Genomic DNA, 19,213 nt, shown 5'->3' with positions numbered 1-19,213 from the left:
TCATACAAGAGAAATCCCTTTTCATTGAAGGAGAAGCAATAGGATGGGTAGTACTGTATGTCTAATAAAACATGCACATATTAAGAGATGAAAGATGAAACCGAGCGACGCGCTATTGACCCACATTATGTACATACAAATGTATAAAAAGCGGCTACCGGCACGTGATCAGAAAGAAATGGTAGATTTAAGCGATATTGCCAATAACAAATTTAGCTTTCAAATATTCGTATATTTCATTACCGGGCCAAGAACTTTAAGAAATTCATAAATCATTCGAGTTAAATATAAATAGGATACCGTGACTGGCTAATGTAATTTTGTTGTTTCGTCTTTTGGAAAATGAGCACCCCCACCTCCCGTCAAATCTCATTTTCTCTTTATCATGCATGCTACACTGTATATTCTTTCATACCTACACGTGTAATACTGGCTGGTCTAGGGCAATACACTCATGTCGCCTGAGGCTGTATTGCATGGCTACCCATGCAATAAAGCCTCGTGACGTCACGGCGTCAACAAAATCTCTATTTCCTCGGTAAAATTTTAACATTTTTTTCACAAAATTGACTGGTTTTACTATAAAAGATGCAAGCAACGGAATTTGTGTTGAAAATATCACGTTATTTTTCATGTATGGAAATTGACTTCCAGTCGTGGATTTCTTCGAATTTATTTCAAAATGGCGGGATATTATAGTTGTAAAATTGCAGTAAAACGTCGTGGTATGAAAGAAAAATACTCTTTCATAAGTGGATATGAAGGATAGGGATATTCTACCCTCGGGATCACAAAATGTTGCAAAACCCTCGGCAAGCCTCGGGTTTTACTACATTTTGTGACCCTCGGGTAGAATATCCCTATCCTTCATATCCACATATGAAAGAGTCTTATAATATACACGTGTATGCTGTTTTATTCCAAAAGGAAAAATGTAAGAAATTGCATCATACTGCATTAATATCTTGCGTTGAATTTTCTTATGAAATAGAAAACATATATGGTGGTTTATTGCGATTTTGTGTGTCGTATTGTCGCTTCACACAAAATCGCTCCGCGCGTTTCGGTTGTAATGCACATTTGATATTTGATGTAATGTAGGGAGCATTGTAATTGCATTGTATAATTATATACATATAATATGTGATATTTCTAGCATTTCAGGTTGGAATTTAATTACACATCACAAGGCAATACACGAAACAACGGTGCGATAATGCCCGGAGTGACACTGCAACAAAAATACACTGTCGGTGCCACAAATTTTATTTTCTTGCAAATTATCCCACAGTCGCGTGATATCGGCAGGGTTTTTGTAGTTGCTCCAAGCATTGTCGCTCCAAGCATTGTCACAATGGGCCACACGTCAATGTGTATTTCTTCTAACTAAAATTCAAGATTCGCTGAAGCACTGGTTAGTAAAGCATGAGTTATCTAAATAAACTGAGTTTAAATTGATACCCTGGTGTGGCAATGTTACGTACTTAACGTTATGTAAACTATTTTATCAATTCATTTCTTACTACATGTCATCAGTAGAATTCTTTTTCTCATGTCTTGACATAGGAATTAACAGAATGTACGTAGAGACATATTCACTTTTGAGCATTTTTTGAGTTATTTATTTACAATGTACATGTAGGTATATTACTGTACATATCAATCTATCTTTTTTATTTTACACTTTTAATTACACGTGCTTGAAGAAAACGATTCATTAGAACTTTAAATGTTTTATTTTCGTAAGTGTAAAACATCAGAATAAACCATAAAAATATGTTTTTATTGGTATTGATAAACAGTCCAAGAGAAGTTATTGAAATAACATACTTATTTACTTAATTATATACTTGGAATAAACATTCAATTTTATGTACATTAAATTTACAAATTTTATTATAATCTGTAATCAGACTAATATATTGTACATACACAGGCATTTGGGTCTATAAAATGCTGTGACACCGTCGTATTACATCATATAGAGAAAAAAATATCTATAGAGACAAACGCCTGAGCTACTTATATCTAAGTCTGTACATCATCGCACATTTCGACGTATTCGCTTCATAAATGTATATCTACATACCTGTGTGTATCAAAGAGGTTTCAATTCCTGTCCGTTAATAAATACAACAAGAAAATCATAATGTTTGAAGAATTTATGTCTGAACGGAATGAGTTTTGCTTAATACAGAGAGTTTCGTCAACAAATATCTAATCTTTATTCCAAAATCTTGCTCCGGTATTAGCTGGTGATTCAAAACCGGCTGATCCGGCGTACGCCGGTCTCGCAACCGGCGCACTTTTTCTTTGAATCGAGTGACTTTGCCGTCTCGCCGGATCGCCGTCGGGCGCCCGCTCTTGACGAATCGAGCAGGGGTCATGTTTGAATACAGCACTATACCACAACCATATCAAGTTTATTAGTGAATTACAGTAGGCGAACTCCACTGTATAAATACCGCATGTTGCGACCGCCGAAGCGAGAGATTTGTTTTGAAAACACAGGATGCTACGGCGGCGTATTAGGGCCACTACAAAATTTTATTTATCTTGTACGTACAAGTTAGTACTTGTACGTACGTACAAGATAGTATCTTTGTACGTACAAATTAGTATCTTGTACGTACAACTTAGTATCTTGTACGTACAAGATAGTATCTTGTACGTACAAGATAGTATCTTGTACGTACAACTTAGTATCTTGTACGTACAAGATAGTTTCTCACATAGCTAGCCATGTAAGATAGAGTTGTCCCATGAAAGACAGCTATGTAAGATAAATCTATCTTACATAGCTGTGACGTCACAATTCAAAAAAACAATGAAATGACGTCATGTCAGCCAAAGTTGACGTCATTTTTCTTCTATTTCGATTGATTTGTCGGATTTATTTACCATTTCTTTTGTTTAATTTGCATTTCAAACCGTTTTACCTAAGATTTCTTGTTTATATTTTCAATATAAATCTTGTTTATATTTTCAATATAAACCACACTTTGATGAGCTCTTTCGAATGGCGTTTTTATTTTTAAAATCGATCGATTATTTAAGAAGTTAAAGATTTTATCACAAAATGGCTGCCTCACCTTTCCTGCAAGTAATTCGATAAGCAATGTGAGAAAATAACTCTTTCATATGTAAATTATATAGGACAGAACTATTCCACCCTCGGGTACAGAATTTTGGGTCAGAAACCTCGGCAAGCCTCGGTTCTGACCCCAAAATTCTGTACCCTCGGGTGGAATAGTTCTATCCTACATATGTACATATGAAAGAGTCATATAATCTTGTTCGTACAACTTAGTATCTTGTACGTACAAGTTAGTATCTTGTACGTACAAGTTATTATCTTGTGGTCATCGATGAAGTCGATGATGGTTGTTAACATAAATATAAAAAACGTGTAATTTGAATAAAGAGACAATACCTCACTTAACAAAAAAGATTCCTCGTCCTATCGATCCCTTTTGTATCGATGTAAGGAAGCAATAAAGTTGAATTGAATTGAATTGAATTAGATCTTGATGTATATATGTAGTTTTTTTTTTTTTTTTTTTTTTTTGCAAATATAGAATATGCAATGTATACCGCCCTGGTACTTTTATATAGTCATTTGCCTTATACATCTTCACAGGCATTTTGTTATAAAATTAATGTGTCCAAATCAAATTTTTCAACTTTTCCAACTGGTCATGTAGATCGTCATATAATTATGATGATTTAGAATTATAAAGTCCTAAAGATTTAAACGGGTTCAAATAAGTCTTTTCCAGTATGAATGATTTAAAAAATGATAATCAAAATACATAATCATTTAATTCTAAAGATAAGACTGTGATTTTGAAACCCACGATAATCCGGACATCCGAATCCAGCCTAAATCCTTCGGATGACGAGTTTTCGGATTGCCGGTTTCTATGTTCTTAGTCTATATGTAGCGTTATGGCAATTAATCCCTTGTCTAAAATGTCCGTCCGGCCTGCCAGTTTTCAGGACTATATAGACGTCCGGATTATCGGGATCCACTTCACATCCCATAAAAACTATATATTCAAATCTGTTGGTTCGTAACATGCATTTTTTCCTCCGGGTGACATATGCCAAGACGTAATGTTCCTGTAAATACGCCTGAAACTTTCAGGATTATGCAGTCGTTCACACATTCTACAAAATACGTTATTCCATTCTATGTACAAATCGTCGGTATAATAGTATCGTTTCCAATTGAAGTATTCCAAGTAAGCGGTCTTGTCGTTGGCCAGTTTCTTCATATACTGAGCAAGGTCCTTCACAGACTTGTAATCTTCGGTGTTAATATAAGAGTGATGAGGATGGAACAAAGATGTATTACTTCCGTCACGTATCACTGGTACGATCGGATGTTGCATGACACGATGGAGAGACTTTTCTGTTGTGTAATCCAAACACAGCGAATTTTCAAATGAAAGGTAAAACTTATATCTTGCAAGAACGGAAGGGAAAAAATCTGGAGTTAGCGTCCTCGATATATTATAGACAGATTGAAATCGACCTTTGTTGTCACTCTTGTCCAATACTTTTCCACATTTTCCAAAAATGTCAACATCAACACCATGGGATCTAAGACTTTTGATGAACTTCATTCTTTTGCTAAAAGTATCACAGTTGCTCATAAAGACAACAGCAGTCTTAGTTTTCTTGGCGTATATACCATCCAGGTGTCCTAAACTGTATTTAGGTTTGGTGCTCTTTCTAAAATAACCATATGTTATAGTGAAATCTGCATCTCGACGATAGGTAACAGTCCAGTTAATTTTGTTATTCATAGCAGGCAGACACTGTTTTTTGGAGAAATAATTTGGAGATTCGTTTTCAAAAAATATCCAAACTTGGCCTCTCGGTTTGCTTGTTGACGAAAACTATGTACTATAACGGGTATAAAATGTGTCTTTGTACAGGGAACTACATTTACCATGGTGACGACAAACTATACGGTATAAAATGTCTTCTTGTACAGGGTACATTTACCTGGGTGACGACATATACTATGTTACTATTCGGTATTAAAGGTCTTTCTGTACAGGTATGACATAACTATGTCACTATTACGGTGATGTTCTTCTGTACAGTGCAACATTTACCTGGTGACGACAAACTATGTACTATACGGCATAAGATGTCATTGTGTACCTGGGAACATTTACTGGTTCACGACAAACTATGTTTACTATTACGGCATAGATGTATACCTGTACAGGCGTACATTTACCTATGGTCCACGAACAAACTATGTATTCTATACGGTATCTAAACGATGTGTCTTCTGTTTACAGTGTACATTTACTTGGTCGACGACAAAAACTATGTATCTATAAATACGGCATAAGTATGGTCTTCTGTACAGGGAACATTTACCTGGTCACGACAAACTATGTACTATACGGCATAAGATGTCTTCTGTACAGGGAAACATTTACCTGGTCACGACAAACTACTGTTTACTATAATCGGTATCTAAGATTGTCTTCTGCACACGGGAACATTTACCTGGTCACGAAAAATATGTACTATACGGCATAAGAATGTCCTCTGTACAGGGAAACATTTACCTGGTTCACGACAAAACTATGTACTATACGGTATAATGATGTCTTTCCTGTACAGGGAACATTTACCTGGTGACGACAAACTATGTACTATACGGTATAAGAATGTCTTCTGTACAGGGAACATTTACCTGGTGACGAACAAACTTGTATATACTTAGATGGTTTTCTCGTAAGGGAACATTTACGGTGATATGTTCTAAGATAGATGTCTTCTGTACAGGGAACATTTACCTGGTGACGACAAACTATTGTACTATACGGCATAAGATGTCTTCTGTACAGGAACATTTACCTGTTGACGACAAATACTATGTACTATACGTCATAAGTTGTCTTCTGTACAGGGAACAGTTTACCTGGTGACGACAAACTATGTACTATACGTATAAACGGATGTCTTCTGTACAGGGAACATTTACCTGTGACGACAAACTATGTACTATAACGGTCTATAAGATGTTTTCTGTACAGGGAACATTTACCTGGTGACGACAAACTATGTACTATACGGTATAAAATGTCTTCTGTACAGGGAACATTTACCTGGTGACGACAAACTATGTACTATACGGTATAAGATGTTTTCTGTACAGGGACATTTACCTGGTGACGACAAACTATGTACTATACGGTATAAAATGTCTTCTGTACAGGGAACATTTACCTGGTGACGACAAACTATGTACTATACGGTATAATGATGTCTTCTGTACAGGGAACATTTACCTGGTGACGACAAACTAATGTACTATACGGTATTATATGTCTTCTGTACAGGGAACATTTACCTGGTGACGACAAACTATGTACTATACGGCATAAGATGTCTTCTGTACAGGGAACCATTTACCTGGTGACGACAAACTATGTACTATACGGTATAAGATGTCTTCTGTACAGGGAACATTTACCTGGTGACGACAAACTATGTACTATACGGCATAAGATGTCTTCTGTACAGGAGAACATTTACCTGGTGACGACAAACTATGTTACTATACGGCATAAAATGTCTTCTGTACAGGGAACATTTACCTGGTGACGACAAAACTATGTACTATACGGTATAAAATGTCTTCTGTACAGGGAACATTTACCTGGTGACGACAAACTATGTACTATACGGTATAAGATGTTTTCTGTACAGGGACATTTACCTGGTGACGACAAACTATGTACTATACGGTATAAATGTTTCTTCTGTACAGGGAACATTTACCTGGTCACGACAAACTATGTACTATACGGTATAAGATGTCTTCTGTACAGGGAACATTTACCTGGTGACGACAAACTATGTACTATACGGTATAAGATGTCTTCTGTACAGGGAACATTTACCTGGTGACGACAAACTATGTACTATACGGTATAAAATGTCTTCTGTACAGGGAACATTTACCTGGTGACGACAAACTATGTACTATACGGTATAAGATGTCTTCTGTACAGGGAACATTTACCTGGTGACGACAAACTATGTACTATACGGTATAAGATGTCTTCTGTACAGGGAACATTTACCTGGTCACGACAAACTATGTACTATACGGCATAAGATGTCTTCTGTACAGGGAACATTTACCTGGTGACGACAAACTATGTACTATACGGTATAAGATGTCTTCTGTACAGGGAACATTTACCTGGTCACGACAAACTATGTACTATACGGTATAAGATGTCTTCTGTACAGGGAACATTTACCTGGTGACGACAAACTATGTACTAAGATACGGGAACATTTAACGACAAACTATGTACTTACGGTATAAGATGTCTGTACAGGGAACATTTACCTGGTGACGACAAACTATGTACTATACGGTATAAATGTCTTCTGTACAGGGAACATTTACCTGGTGACGACAAACTATGTACTATACGGTATAAGATGTTTCTGTACAGGGAACATTTACCTGGTGACGACAAACTATGTACTATACGGTATAAAATGTCTTCTGTACAGGGAACATTTACCTGGTGACGACAAACTATGTACTATACGGTATAAGATGTCTTCTGTACAGGGAACATTTACCTGGTGACGACAAACTATGTACTATACGGTATAAGATGTTTTCTGTACAGGGACATTTACCTGGTGACGACAAACTATGTACTATACGGTATTAAATGTCTTCTGTACAGGGAACATTTACCTGGTCACGACAAACTATGTACTATACGGTATAAATCCCAGATGTCTTCTGTACAGGGAACATTTACCTGGTGACGACAAACTATGTACTATACGGCATAAGATGTCTTCTGTACAGGGAACATTTACCTGGTGACGACAAACTATGTACTATACGGCATAAGATGTCTTCTGTACAGGGAACATTTACCTGGTCACGACAAACTATGTACTATACGGCATTAAGATGTCTTCTGTACAGGGAACATTTACCTGGTCACGACAAACTATGTACTATACGGTATAAGATGTCTTCTGTACAGGGAACATTTACCTGGTGACGACAAACTATGTACTATACGGTATAAAATGTCTTCTGTACAGGGAACATTTACCTGGTGACGACAAACTATGTACTATACGGTATAAGATGTCTTCTGTACAGGGAACATTTACCTGGTCACGACAAACTATGTACTATACGGCATAAGATGTCTTCTGTACAGGGAACATTTACCTGGTGACGACAAACTATGTACTATACGGCATAAGATGTCTTCTGTACAGGGAACATTTACCTGGTGACGACAAACTATGTACTATAACGGTATAAGATGTCTTCTGTACAGGGAACATTTACCTGGTGACGACAAACTATGTACTATACGGTATAAGATGTCTTCTGTACAGTGAACATTTACCTGGTGACGACAAACTATGTACTATACGGTATAAGATGTCTTCTGTACAGGGAACATTTACCTGGTCACGACAAACTATGTACTATACGGTATAAAATGTCTTCTGTACAGGGAACATTTACCTGGTGACGACAAACTATGTACTATACGGCATAAGATGTCTTCTGTACAGGGAACATTTACCTGCTGACGACAAACTATGTACTATACGGCATAAGATGTCTTCTGTACAGGGAACATTTACCTGGTGACGACAAACTATGTACTATACGGTATAAAATGTCTTCTGTACAGGGAACATTTACCTGGTGACGACAAACTATGTACTATACGGTATAAGATGTCTTCTGTACAGGGAACATTTACCTGGTGACGACAAACTATGTACTATACGGTATAAGATGTCTTCTGTACAGGGAACATTTACCTGGTGACGACAAACTATGTACTATACGGCATAAGATGTCTTCTGTACAGGGAACATTTACCTGGTGACGACAAACTATGTACTATACGGCATACGAAGTCTTCTGTACAGTGAACATTTACCTGGTCACGACAAACTATGTACTATACGGTATAAGATGTCTTCTGTACAGGGAACATTTACCTGGTGACGACAAACTATGTACTATACGGTATAAGATGTCTTCTGTACAGGGAACATTTACCTGGTCACGACAAACTATGTACTATACGGTATAAGATGTCTTCTGTACAGGGAACATTTACCTGGTACGACAAACTATGTACTATACGGTTATAAGATGTCTTCTGTACAGGGAACATTTACCTGGTGACGACAAACTATGTACTATACGGTATAAAATGTCTTCTGTACAGGGAACATTTACCTGGTCACGACAAACTATGTACTATACGGTATAAGATGTCTTCTGTACAGGGAACATTTACCTGGTGACGACAAACTATGTACTATACGGTATAAAATGTCTTCTGTACAGGGAACATTTACCTGGTGACGACAAACTATGTACTATACGGTATAAGAATGTCTTCTGTACAGGGAACATTTACCTGGTGACGACAAACTATGTACTATACGGTATAAAATGTCTTCTGTACAGGGAACATTTACCTGGTGACGACAAACTATGTACTATACGGTATAAGATGTCTTCTGTACAGGGAACATTTACCTGGTGACGACAAACTATGTACTATACGGTATAAAATGTCTTCTGTACAGGGAACATTTACCTGGTGACGACAAACTATGTACTATACGGCATAAGATGTCTTGTGTACAGTGAACATTTACCTGGTCACGACAAACTATGTACTATACGGTATAAGATGTCTTCTGTACAGGGAACATTTACCTGGTGACGACAAACTATGTACTATACGGTATAAGATGTCTTCTGTACAGGGAACATTTACCTGGTGACGACAAACTATGTACTATACGGTATTAAGATGTCTTCTGTACAGGGAACATTTACCTGGTGACGACAAAATATGTACTATACGGTATAAGATGTCTTCTGTACAGGGAACATTTACCTGGTGACGACAAACTATGTACTATACGGTATAAAATGTCTTCTGTACAGGGAACATTTACCTGGTGACGACAAAATATGTACTATACGGTATAAAATGTCTTCTGTACAGGGAAAATTTATCTGGTCACGACAAACTATGTACTATACGGTATAAGATGTCTTCTGTACAGGGAACATTTACCTGGTGACGACAAACTATGTACTATACGGTATAAGATGTCTTCTGTACAGGGAACATTTACCTGGTCACGACAAACTATGTACTATACGGCATAAGATGTCTTCTGTACAGGGAACATTTACCTGGTGACGACAAACTATGTACTATACGGCATAAGATGTCTTCTGTACAGGGAACATTTACCTGGTCACGACAAACTATGTACTATACGGCATAAGATGTCTTCTGTACAGGGAACATTTACCTGGTCACGACAAACTATGTACTATACGGTATAAGATGTCTTCTGTACAGGGAACATTTACCTGGTGACGACAAACTATGTACTATACGGCATAAGATGTCTTCTGTACAGGGAACATTTACCTGGTCACGACAAACTATGTACTATACGGCATAAGATGTCTTCTGTACAGGGAACATTTACCTGGTGACGACAAACTATGTACTATACGGCATAAGATGTCTTCTGTACAGGGAACATTTACCTGGTGACGACAAACTATGTACTATACGGCATTAGATGTCTTCTGTACAGGGAACATTATATGGTGACGACAAACTATGTACTATACGGTATAAGATGTCTTCTGTACAGGGAACATTTACCTGGTGACGACAAACTATGTACTATACGGTATAAGATGTCTTCTGTACAGGGAACATTTACCTGGTGACGACAAACTATGTACTATACGGTATAAAATGTCTTCTGTACAGGGAACATTTACCTGGTGACGACAAACTATGTACTATACGGTATAAGATGTCTTCTGTACAGGGAACATTTACCTGGTGACGACAAACTATGTACTATACGGTATAAAATGTTTTCTGTACAGGGAACATTTACCTGGTGACGACAAACTATGTACTATACGACGACGACAAACTATGTACTATACGGTATAAGATGTTTTCTGTACAGGGACATTTACCTGGTGACGACAAACTATGTACTATACGGTATTAAATGTCTTCTGTACAGGGAACATTTACCTGGTCACGACAAACTATGTACTATACGGTATTAAATGTCTTCTGTACAGGGAACATTTACCTGGTCACGACAAACTATGTACTATACGGTATAAGATGTCTTCTGTACAGTGAACATTTACCTGGTGACGACAAACTATGTACTATACGGTATAAGATGTCTTCTGTACAGGGAACATTTACCTGGTCACGACAAACTATGTACTATACGGTATTAAGATGTCTTCTGTACAGGGAACATTTACCTGGTGACGACAAACTATGTACTATCGGCATAAGATGTACGGTCACAAACTATGTACTTTACGGCATGTCTTCTGTACAGGGAACATTTACCTGGTGACGACAAACTATGTACTATACGGCATAAGATGTCTTCTGTACAGGGAACATTTACCTGGTGACGACAAACTATGTACTATACGGTATAAGATGTCTTCTGTACAGGGAACATTTACCTGGTGACGACAAACTATGTACTATACGGTATAAGATGTCTTCTGTACAGGGAACATTTACCTGGTGACGACAAACTATGTACTATACGGTATAAGATGTCTTCTGTACAGGGAACATTTACCTGGTCACGACAAACTATGTACTATACGGCATAAGATGTCTTCTGTACAGGGAACATTTACCTGGTGACGACAAACTATGTACTATACGGTATAAGATGTTTTCTGTACAGGGACATTTACCTGGTGACGACAAACTATGTACTATACGGTATTAAATGTCTTCTGTACAGGGAACATTTACCTGGTGACGACAAACTATGTACTATACGGTATAAGATGTCTTCTGTACAGGGAACATTTACCTGGTGACGACAAACTATGTACTATACGGTATAAGATGTCTTCTGTACAGGGAACATTTACCTGGTGACGACAAACTATGTACTATACGGTATTAAATGTCTTCTGTACAGGGAACATTTACCTGGTGACGACAAACTATGTACTATACGGTATAAAATGTCTTCTGTACAGGGAACATTTACCTGGTCACGACACAAACTATGTACTATACGGTATTAAGATGTTTTGTCTGTACAGGGACATTTACCTGGTGACGACAAACTATGTACTATACGGTATAAGATGTCTTCTGTACAGGGAACATTTACCTGGTGACGACAAACTATGTACTATACGGTATAAGATGTCTTCTGTACAGGGAACATTTACCTGGTGACGACAAACTATGTACTATACGGTATAAAATGTCTTCTGTACAGGGAACATTTACCTGGTGACGACAAACTATGTACTATACGGTATTAAGATGTCTTCTGTACAGGGAACATTTACCTGGTCACGACAAACTATGTACTATACGGTATAAGATGTCTTCTGTACAGGGAACATTTACCTGGTGACGACAAACTATGTACTATACGGTATAAGATGTCTTCTGTACAGGGAACATTTACCTGGTGACGACAAACTATGTACTATACGGTATAAGATGTCTTCTGTACAGGGAACATTTACCTGGTGACGACAAACTATGTACTATACGGTATAAAATGTCTTCTGTACAGGGAACATTTACCTGGTGACGACACAAACTATGTACTATACGGTATAAGATGTCTTCTGTACAGGGAACATTTACCTGGTGACGACAAACTATGTACTATACGGTATAAAATGTCTTCTGTACAGGAACATTTACCTGGTGACGACAAAACTATGTACTATACGGTATAAGATGTCTTCTGTACAGGGAACATTTACCTGGTGACGACAAACTATGTACTATACGGTATAAGATGTCTTCTGTACAGGGAACATTTACCTGGTCACGACAAACTATGTACTATACGGTATAAGATGTCTTCTGTACAGGGAACATTTACCTTGGTGACGACAAAACTATGTACTATACGGTATAAGATGTCTTCTGTACAGGGAACATTTACCTGGTGACGACAAAATATGTACTATACGGTATAAGATGTCTTCTGTACAGGGAACATTTACCTGGTCACGACAAACTATGTACTATACGGTATAAGATGTCTTCTGTACAGGGAACATTTACCTGGTGACGACAAACTATGTACTATACGGTATAAAGATGTCTTCTGTACAGGGAAACATTTACCTTGTGACGACAAACTATGTACTATACGGTATAAGATGTCTTCTGTACAGGAACATTTACCTGGTCACGACAAACTATGTACTATACGGCATAAGATGTCTTCTGTACAGGGAACATTTACCTGGTGACGACAAACTATGTACTATACGGCATAAGATGTCTTCTGTACAGGGAACATTTACCTGGTCACGACAAACTATGTACTATACGGTATAAGATGTCTTCTGTACAGGGAACATTTACTTGGTCACGACAAACTATGTACTATACGGTATAAGATGTCTTCTGTACAGGGAACATTTACCTGGTGACGACAAACTATGTACTATACGGCATAAAATGTCTTCTGTACAGGGAACATTTACCTGGTGACGACAAACTATGTACTATACGGCATAAGATGTCTTCTGTACAGGGAACATTTACCTGGTGACGACAAACTATGTACTATACGGTATAAGATGTCTTCTGTACAGGGAACATTTACCTGGTGACGACAAACTATGTACTATACGGTATAAAATGTCTTCTGTACAGGGAACATTTACCTGGTGACGACAAACTATGTACTATACGGTATAAGATGTCTTCTGTACAGGGAACATTTACCTGGTGACGACAAACTATGTACTATACGGTATTAAATGTCTTCTGTACAGGGAACATTTACCTGGTGACGACAAACTATGTACTATACGGCATAAGATGTCTTCTGTACAGGGAACATTTACCTGGTGACGACAAACTAATATGTACTATACGGCATAAGATGTCTTCTGTACAGGAACATTTACCTGGTGACGACAAACTATGTACTATACGGCATAAGATGTCTTCTGTACAGGGAACATTTACCTGGTGACGACAAACTATGTACTATACGGCATAAGATGTCTTCTGTACAGTGAACATTTACCTGGTCACGACAAACTATGTACTATGCGGTATAAGATGTCTTCTGTACAGGGAACATTTACCTGTGACGACAAACTATGTACTATACGGCATAAGATGTCTTCTGTACAGGGAACATTACCTGGTGACGACAAACTATGTACTATACGGCATACGAAGTCTTCTGTACAGTGATCATTTACCTGGTCACGACAAACTATGTACTATACGGTATAAGATGTCTTCTGTACAGGGAACATTTACCTGGTGACGACAAACTATGTACTATACGGTATAAGATGTCTTCTGTACAGGGAACATTACTGGTGACACAAACTATGTGACTCTTCTGTATTTACTGTACGACAATATGTACTATACGGCATAAGATGTCTTCTGTACAGGGAACATTTACCTGGTCACGACAAACTATGTACTATACGGTATAAGATGTCTTCTGTACAGGGACTATTTACTTGGTCACGACAAACTATGTACTATACGGTATAAGATGTCTTCTGTACAGGGACCATTTACTTGGTCACGACAAACTATGTACTATACGGTATAAGATGTCTTCTGTACAGGGAATATTTACCTGGTCACGACAAACTATGTACTATACGGTATAAGATGTCTTCTGTACAGTGAACATTTACTTGGTCACGACAAACTATGTACTATACGGTATAAAATGTCTTCTGTACAGTGAACATTTACCTGGTGACGACAAACTATGTACTATACGGCATAAGATGTCTTCTGTACAGGGAACATTTACCTGGTCACGACAAACTATGTACTATACGGCATAAGATGTCTTCTGTACAGGGAACATTTACCTGGTCACGACAAACTATGTACTATACGGCATAAGATGTCTTCTGTACAGGGAACATTTACCTGGTCACGACAAACTATGTACTATACGGCATAAGATGTCTTCTGCAGATGAGATGGTGTTAGTCCTATTTTATTACATATTTTGTATTTCCACGCTAAAGTTATAATCCTTCCTGAAATGTATATAGCGTGACACTATAAGCTTGTAACAAACATATATATTTAAATGTATCCCAGCTTGCTGTACACTATACTATCGTCATCAGGTCAAATTGCACATGAGTCAGGGCTCGTTTCAGCAGGAAGTAGAACTACTCGTGTATCTAAGCTTTAATTTGCCTACTTGAGGGATTTATGGTCCTATAATTCTTCAAGGATTGCAGACAAATTGAATCTTATGTTTCCGTTTTCTGTTATTTGTAAGCCAACCTGTAATGTACAATATTATCACTATTACCAAATCAAATTCCCCGCCGCCCCCGTCAGTGGGGCCTCTTCGTGTGACGTCATAAGTACCTCCGACGTCATTCGCGGTAAAAATAAGTCCATGGAAATAAACATAAAATCATTAGTACAGTTTCAACATTTTAATCAAAATGTTCCATCTTTAGGATATTGAATGTTTCAAAATCATAACTACAAATACTTATTGCAAATAACATGGAATAGTTGGGGTTTTCCATTCAGGTAGCATACAAGTGTCCGACCAGTTGAAATTCATCTCAACCTGTCTGTTTTCCGATGTTTCTTGATACCTAGTGTAACGGTCGCGTGACCGACTATGCCTGTTGCTACTCTGTGCTGCAACTACAACTGTAGTACGGTCCGTTACCAAGTTCTATCTTGGAGCCAGGCACTGTTAAACACAACCAAGTAAATAATGCCTACAATATATACAAATAAGTGGCTAGTCTACCTGACTTATAATCAGATGTTAACAACCACGATCCGATTCATTTACACCTGGTAAATACAACAACTGAATCACCTTGAGCACCCTGTATCTTCAATACCACATGTCTAAGTAAAGAGGCTGCTTCACTATGACAGTCAGTTCCTCGTGTACAAAGTACACATTATCATGACACCTATACCTGCGACTATAATATCGAGTCACCCAGTGCTTTGGCAAACCTTGTCTCATTGTTCAAGCAACACGCCGCCCTGTGTTACTGAACACCTGGTATCGAACTGACACCCCGTTACCCTGTACTCGTCAGTACGTCACCCTGTACTGCAGTACCCTGTAACGTGTGCCTCATAGTGGAAGCAACAGTGGAACCCCAACTTACTCAGCTTGGTCGCTCGCCTCTTTTATCGTGCACCACATTGTCAATCATTCTGAACTACTTAAATTAGAATCAGTAAATTATTCCTGGTTTACAGAATTTCAATAATTAAATACTTATCAATTTCAACTATAATCAACTTTTAATTTGCTAATATATCTTTACTACATGTAACTGTAAATTTAGAAACTATTTACAATATTCCAGACCTGCACATTGATTAGTCATTAATCAATTAAAGAATCATAATAAACTTCCGGAAATCGAGGGGAATAACTCTAATCAAAATATCTTACATTACAATCATTCGCTTCACCTGGTGACATTTATAAAGCATTATATATATTGTATCATATACCAAATCAAATATAAATTATCGGGCTGTCGATTGAGAGTATTCCCATTGTCACATTTTATACGGTTTGTTAATATTCATACTTTTTCTGAAGTTGGGTAGTGTTAGGCCGGTTGGGTATATAAGTAAAGTATAATACTGGTCAAGGTCATACTCGGCCGCCATATAACACTACCATTTCAAAAAAGTATGATTTTACCAACCGTATAGAATATGATAAAAAATACTCTCAATCGACAGCCAGATAATTATCTTTATTTGGTTATGTTACTTCATGTCTCTAGCCGCCATGTAAGTATGTCGAAATTAATTGACCAATCAACGCCGAGAAAACAAATGTACTACACACATATCAACATGACGGCTAGAGACACACTAAATTTCAAAAGGCTGTATGAGCAAATGGATGTATATAGATAAACATACATACGCTACCAAACTTTAATTCCTATGAAGCTGAAATGTTGACATGCAGTGGTTTTTGAGCTACCCATTAGAGCCCTGGCGTGTTTATCGGAGGACACCACAGTGTCCGACCAGTTGAAATCTGGCTGTTTTCCGATGTTTCTGGATACCTAGTGACATTTATACGGCGTGATTTATATTGTATCATATACCAAATTAAAGATAAATTATCTGGCTGTCGATTGAGAGTATTTATATTATCATATTCTATACGGTTGGATAATAATCATACTTTTATTAGAAACGAGCACCTGTGGCTAGACCACATATATAGAGAGAAACATGTCTATGGAGCCAAATACCTGTGGTCTGAAAGCTTCTCCGTGTTTTCTCTGTAAAACGTACTTTTACTTTTCTCATTTGAGTTTTCCCGATCTCATTTATGAACGGATTTCAACTTAGTTTTACACGAAGATACATATTATACACTAGAATATATGTGGGAAACATACATACATGTACTAGTATTCGAATCACATTTGACATGCGAGATATAATGGATTCGTATGACTTTTTGTGCCATGTATGCAGATTTTTTATGTCTATTTTTTGTTTGTTTAAAGTTCAGGTTAGTTTCATGGATTTTTTCTGACTTATCAGATGGACATACATATACATTATTATATAATATTCAGGGAGGAGGATCACGTGACTCAAAATTTCGCGAAGAAAATGTGACAAATCGTGCCATTTCAGGCATATGTTTCAATCAGGACAACTTTTTTATACCACTCAATCTTGCTATAATATAGATGATGCATACATGTGATTCTGAATTAGGACCAACTATCTCTGACGAAATTCGCTGCATGTTAACTGTCAACTCATGCAAGAAGCATGCTAAATCAATACTAATAATGCAATTCAATTCAGTCACTAAGTTCACTGATATTGACTTTTTTCTTGTTTTTTTTTTAACATCAGGAGACGCCAAGCATTCAGTTAACTTTTATTTATTGATTACATAATTTTTCGCGAATTTAGCGAAACAGACAAAAACACTTCTGATATTATATGTTGTTATCAACTTAAATTGTTGCTGAAATTAGTGACCGACATGCAAGCGTTTTGGTTCTACTACATACGAAATACGTGTTTTGTTACCCTCACTCATTAAAAATGAACAACATATTATGGAACGTTAATGCCACGCGAATGTAATTCCAGCCCGACAAACTGGGTGCCGTGGTGAATGTATAAATAGGTTGTGTTGGAAACAATTTTAAGAAATATGTTATTTTTCGGTAAGAATGCATCTCTAAATATCTATAAGATATAAATAAGGACAAATTTGTTCCGTCCAATTTTTATGGCAGTGGTATTTATGTCCATAAGATCATCTTTAAATCATTTTTGAGTACTTTTAACAAATAATCTCTAAACAATTATATAAATGACTTTAAAGTTCTGAACTTCATGATAATAAACATGTAGCGCGAATTGCATGCTCTCTGAGTCACAATTTCATTACCTTTAGATAGTACACAGTGTAATCGGCGGCGAATCCTTGTTGTTCTAGAAAAGAAAAAACTAAAAAAAAAACTACAATAAAAAAACGAAACGGTTGCGAACTTTTTTTTACACGTTTTGTTATATGTATTTGGATTTAGTTCCGTAGTGTTTCATTTCCGTCGAACTTATAAAATATTTTGTTCATCTTCTAACATTTACTTCTTTTATATTCAATATTACAATGAAAATAGAAACAATTCAGCACCAGAGTTAAGTTGACAAATATGCATTTTACATTATATGTTATATTAGGATCGTTTTTCCTCACAATTTTATAACCCAAGTACATATAACTAAATATCGGCAATTAATTTTTTTATCATTCTTGAATTACGGAGTTGTCTATATTTTACGACTTTGATATTATCAGGCATCCCACTAAGCTTTGTTGCGAAATGTTACTGGTGTAAAGTCAATAAAAAATTAAACAGAAAAAAACAGCAACGAAAAAAGCTGCATTCCCGGTCCAATCGCGTGACGTCATACGATAGTCGATTGTGTTAATATGGCGTCATATATGTTCAAATTCCAAAGAGGTCTAATTCGGACTTGGCACTCTCTAAAGAAAAGCATGTGGCACTCAAAGAGTTCAGTTT

The 19,213-nt window shown here is 37.0% G+C and overlaps 2 protein-coding genes across 2 annotated transcripts in view; both read right to left on the bottom strand.

Annotated features, from left to right (window-relative positions):
- LOC138326688 (glutamate receptor 4-like) overlaps nt 1–19,213 on the bottom strand; it is a 136,624-nt gene that overhangs the window by 75,692 nt on the left and 41,719 nt on the right. The window lies entirely within an intron of this gene.
- The window catches only part of LOC138326762 (4-galactosyl-N-acetylglucosaminide 3-alpha-L-fucosyltransferase FUT5-like), a 39,623-nt gene continuing 24,213 nt past the window's right edge, over nt 3,804–19,213 (bottom strand). Inside the window, exon 2 of the mRNA XM_069272767.1 lies at nt 3,804–4,904. Within this exon, the coding sequence (XP_069128868.1) occupies nt 4,050–4,904 (855 nt within the window). The 3' untranslated portion in view covers nt 3,804–4,049. The remainder of the gene's footprint in view (nt 4,905–19,213) is intronic.

Source organism: Argopecten irradians, chromosome 7 (assembly GCF_041381155.1).
Source record: "Argopecten irradians isolate NY chromosome 7, Ai_NY, whole genome shotgun sequence".
In the NCBI taxonomy this organism is placed as follows: Eukaryota; Metazoa; Mollusca; class Bivalvia; order Pectinida; family Pectinidae; genus Argopecten; species Argopecten irradians.
This window is presented reverse-complemented; position numbering and strand designations above follow the sequence as displayed.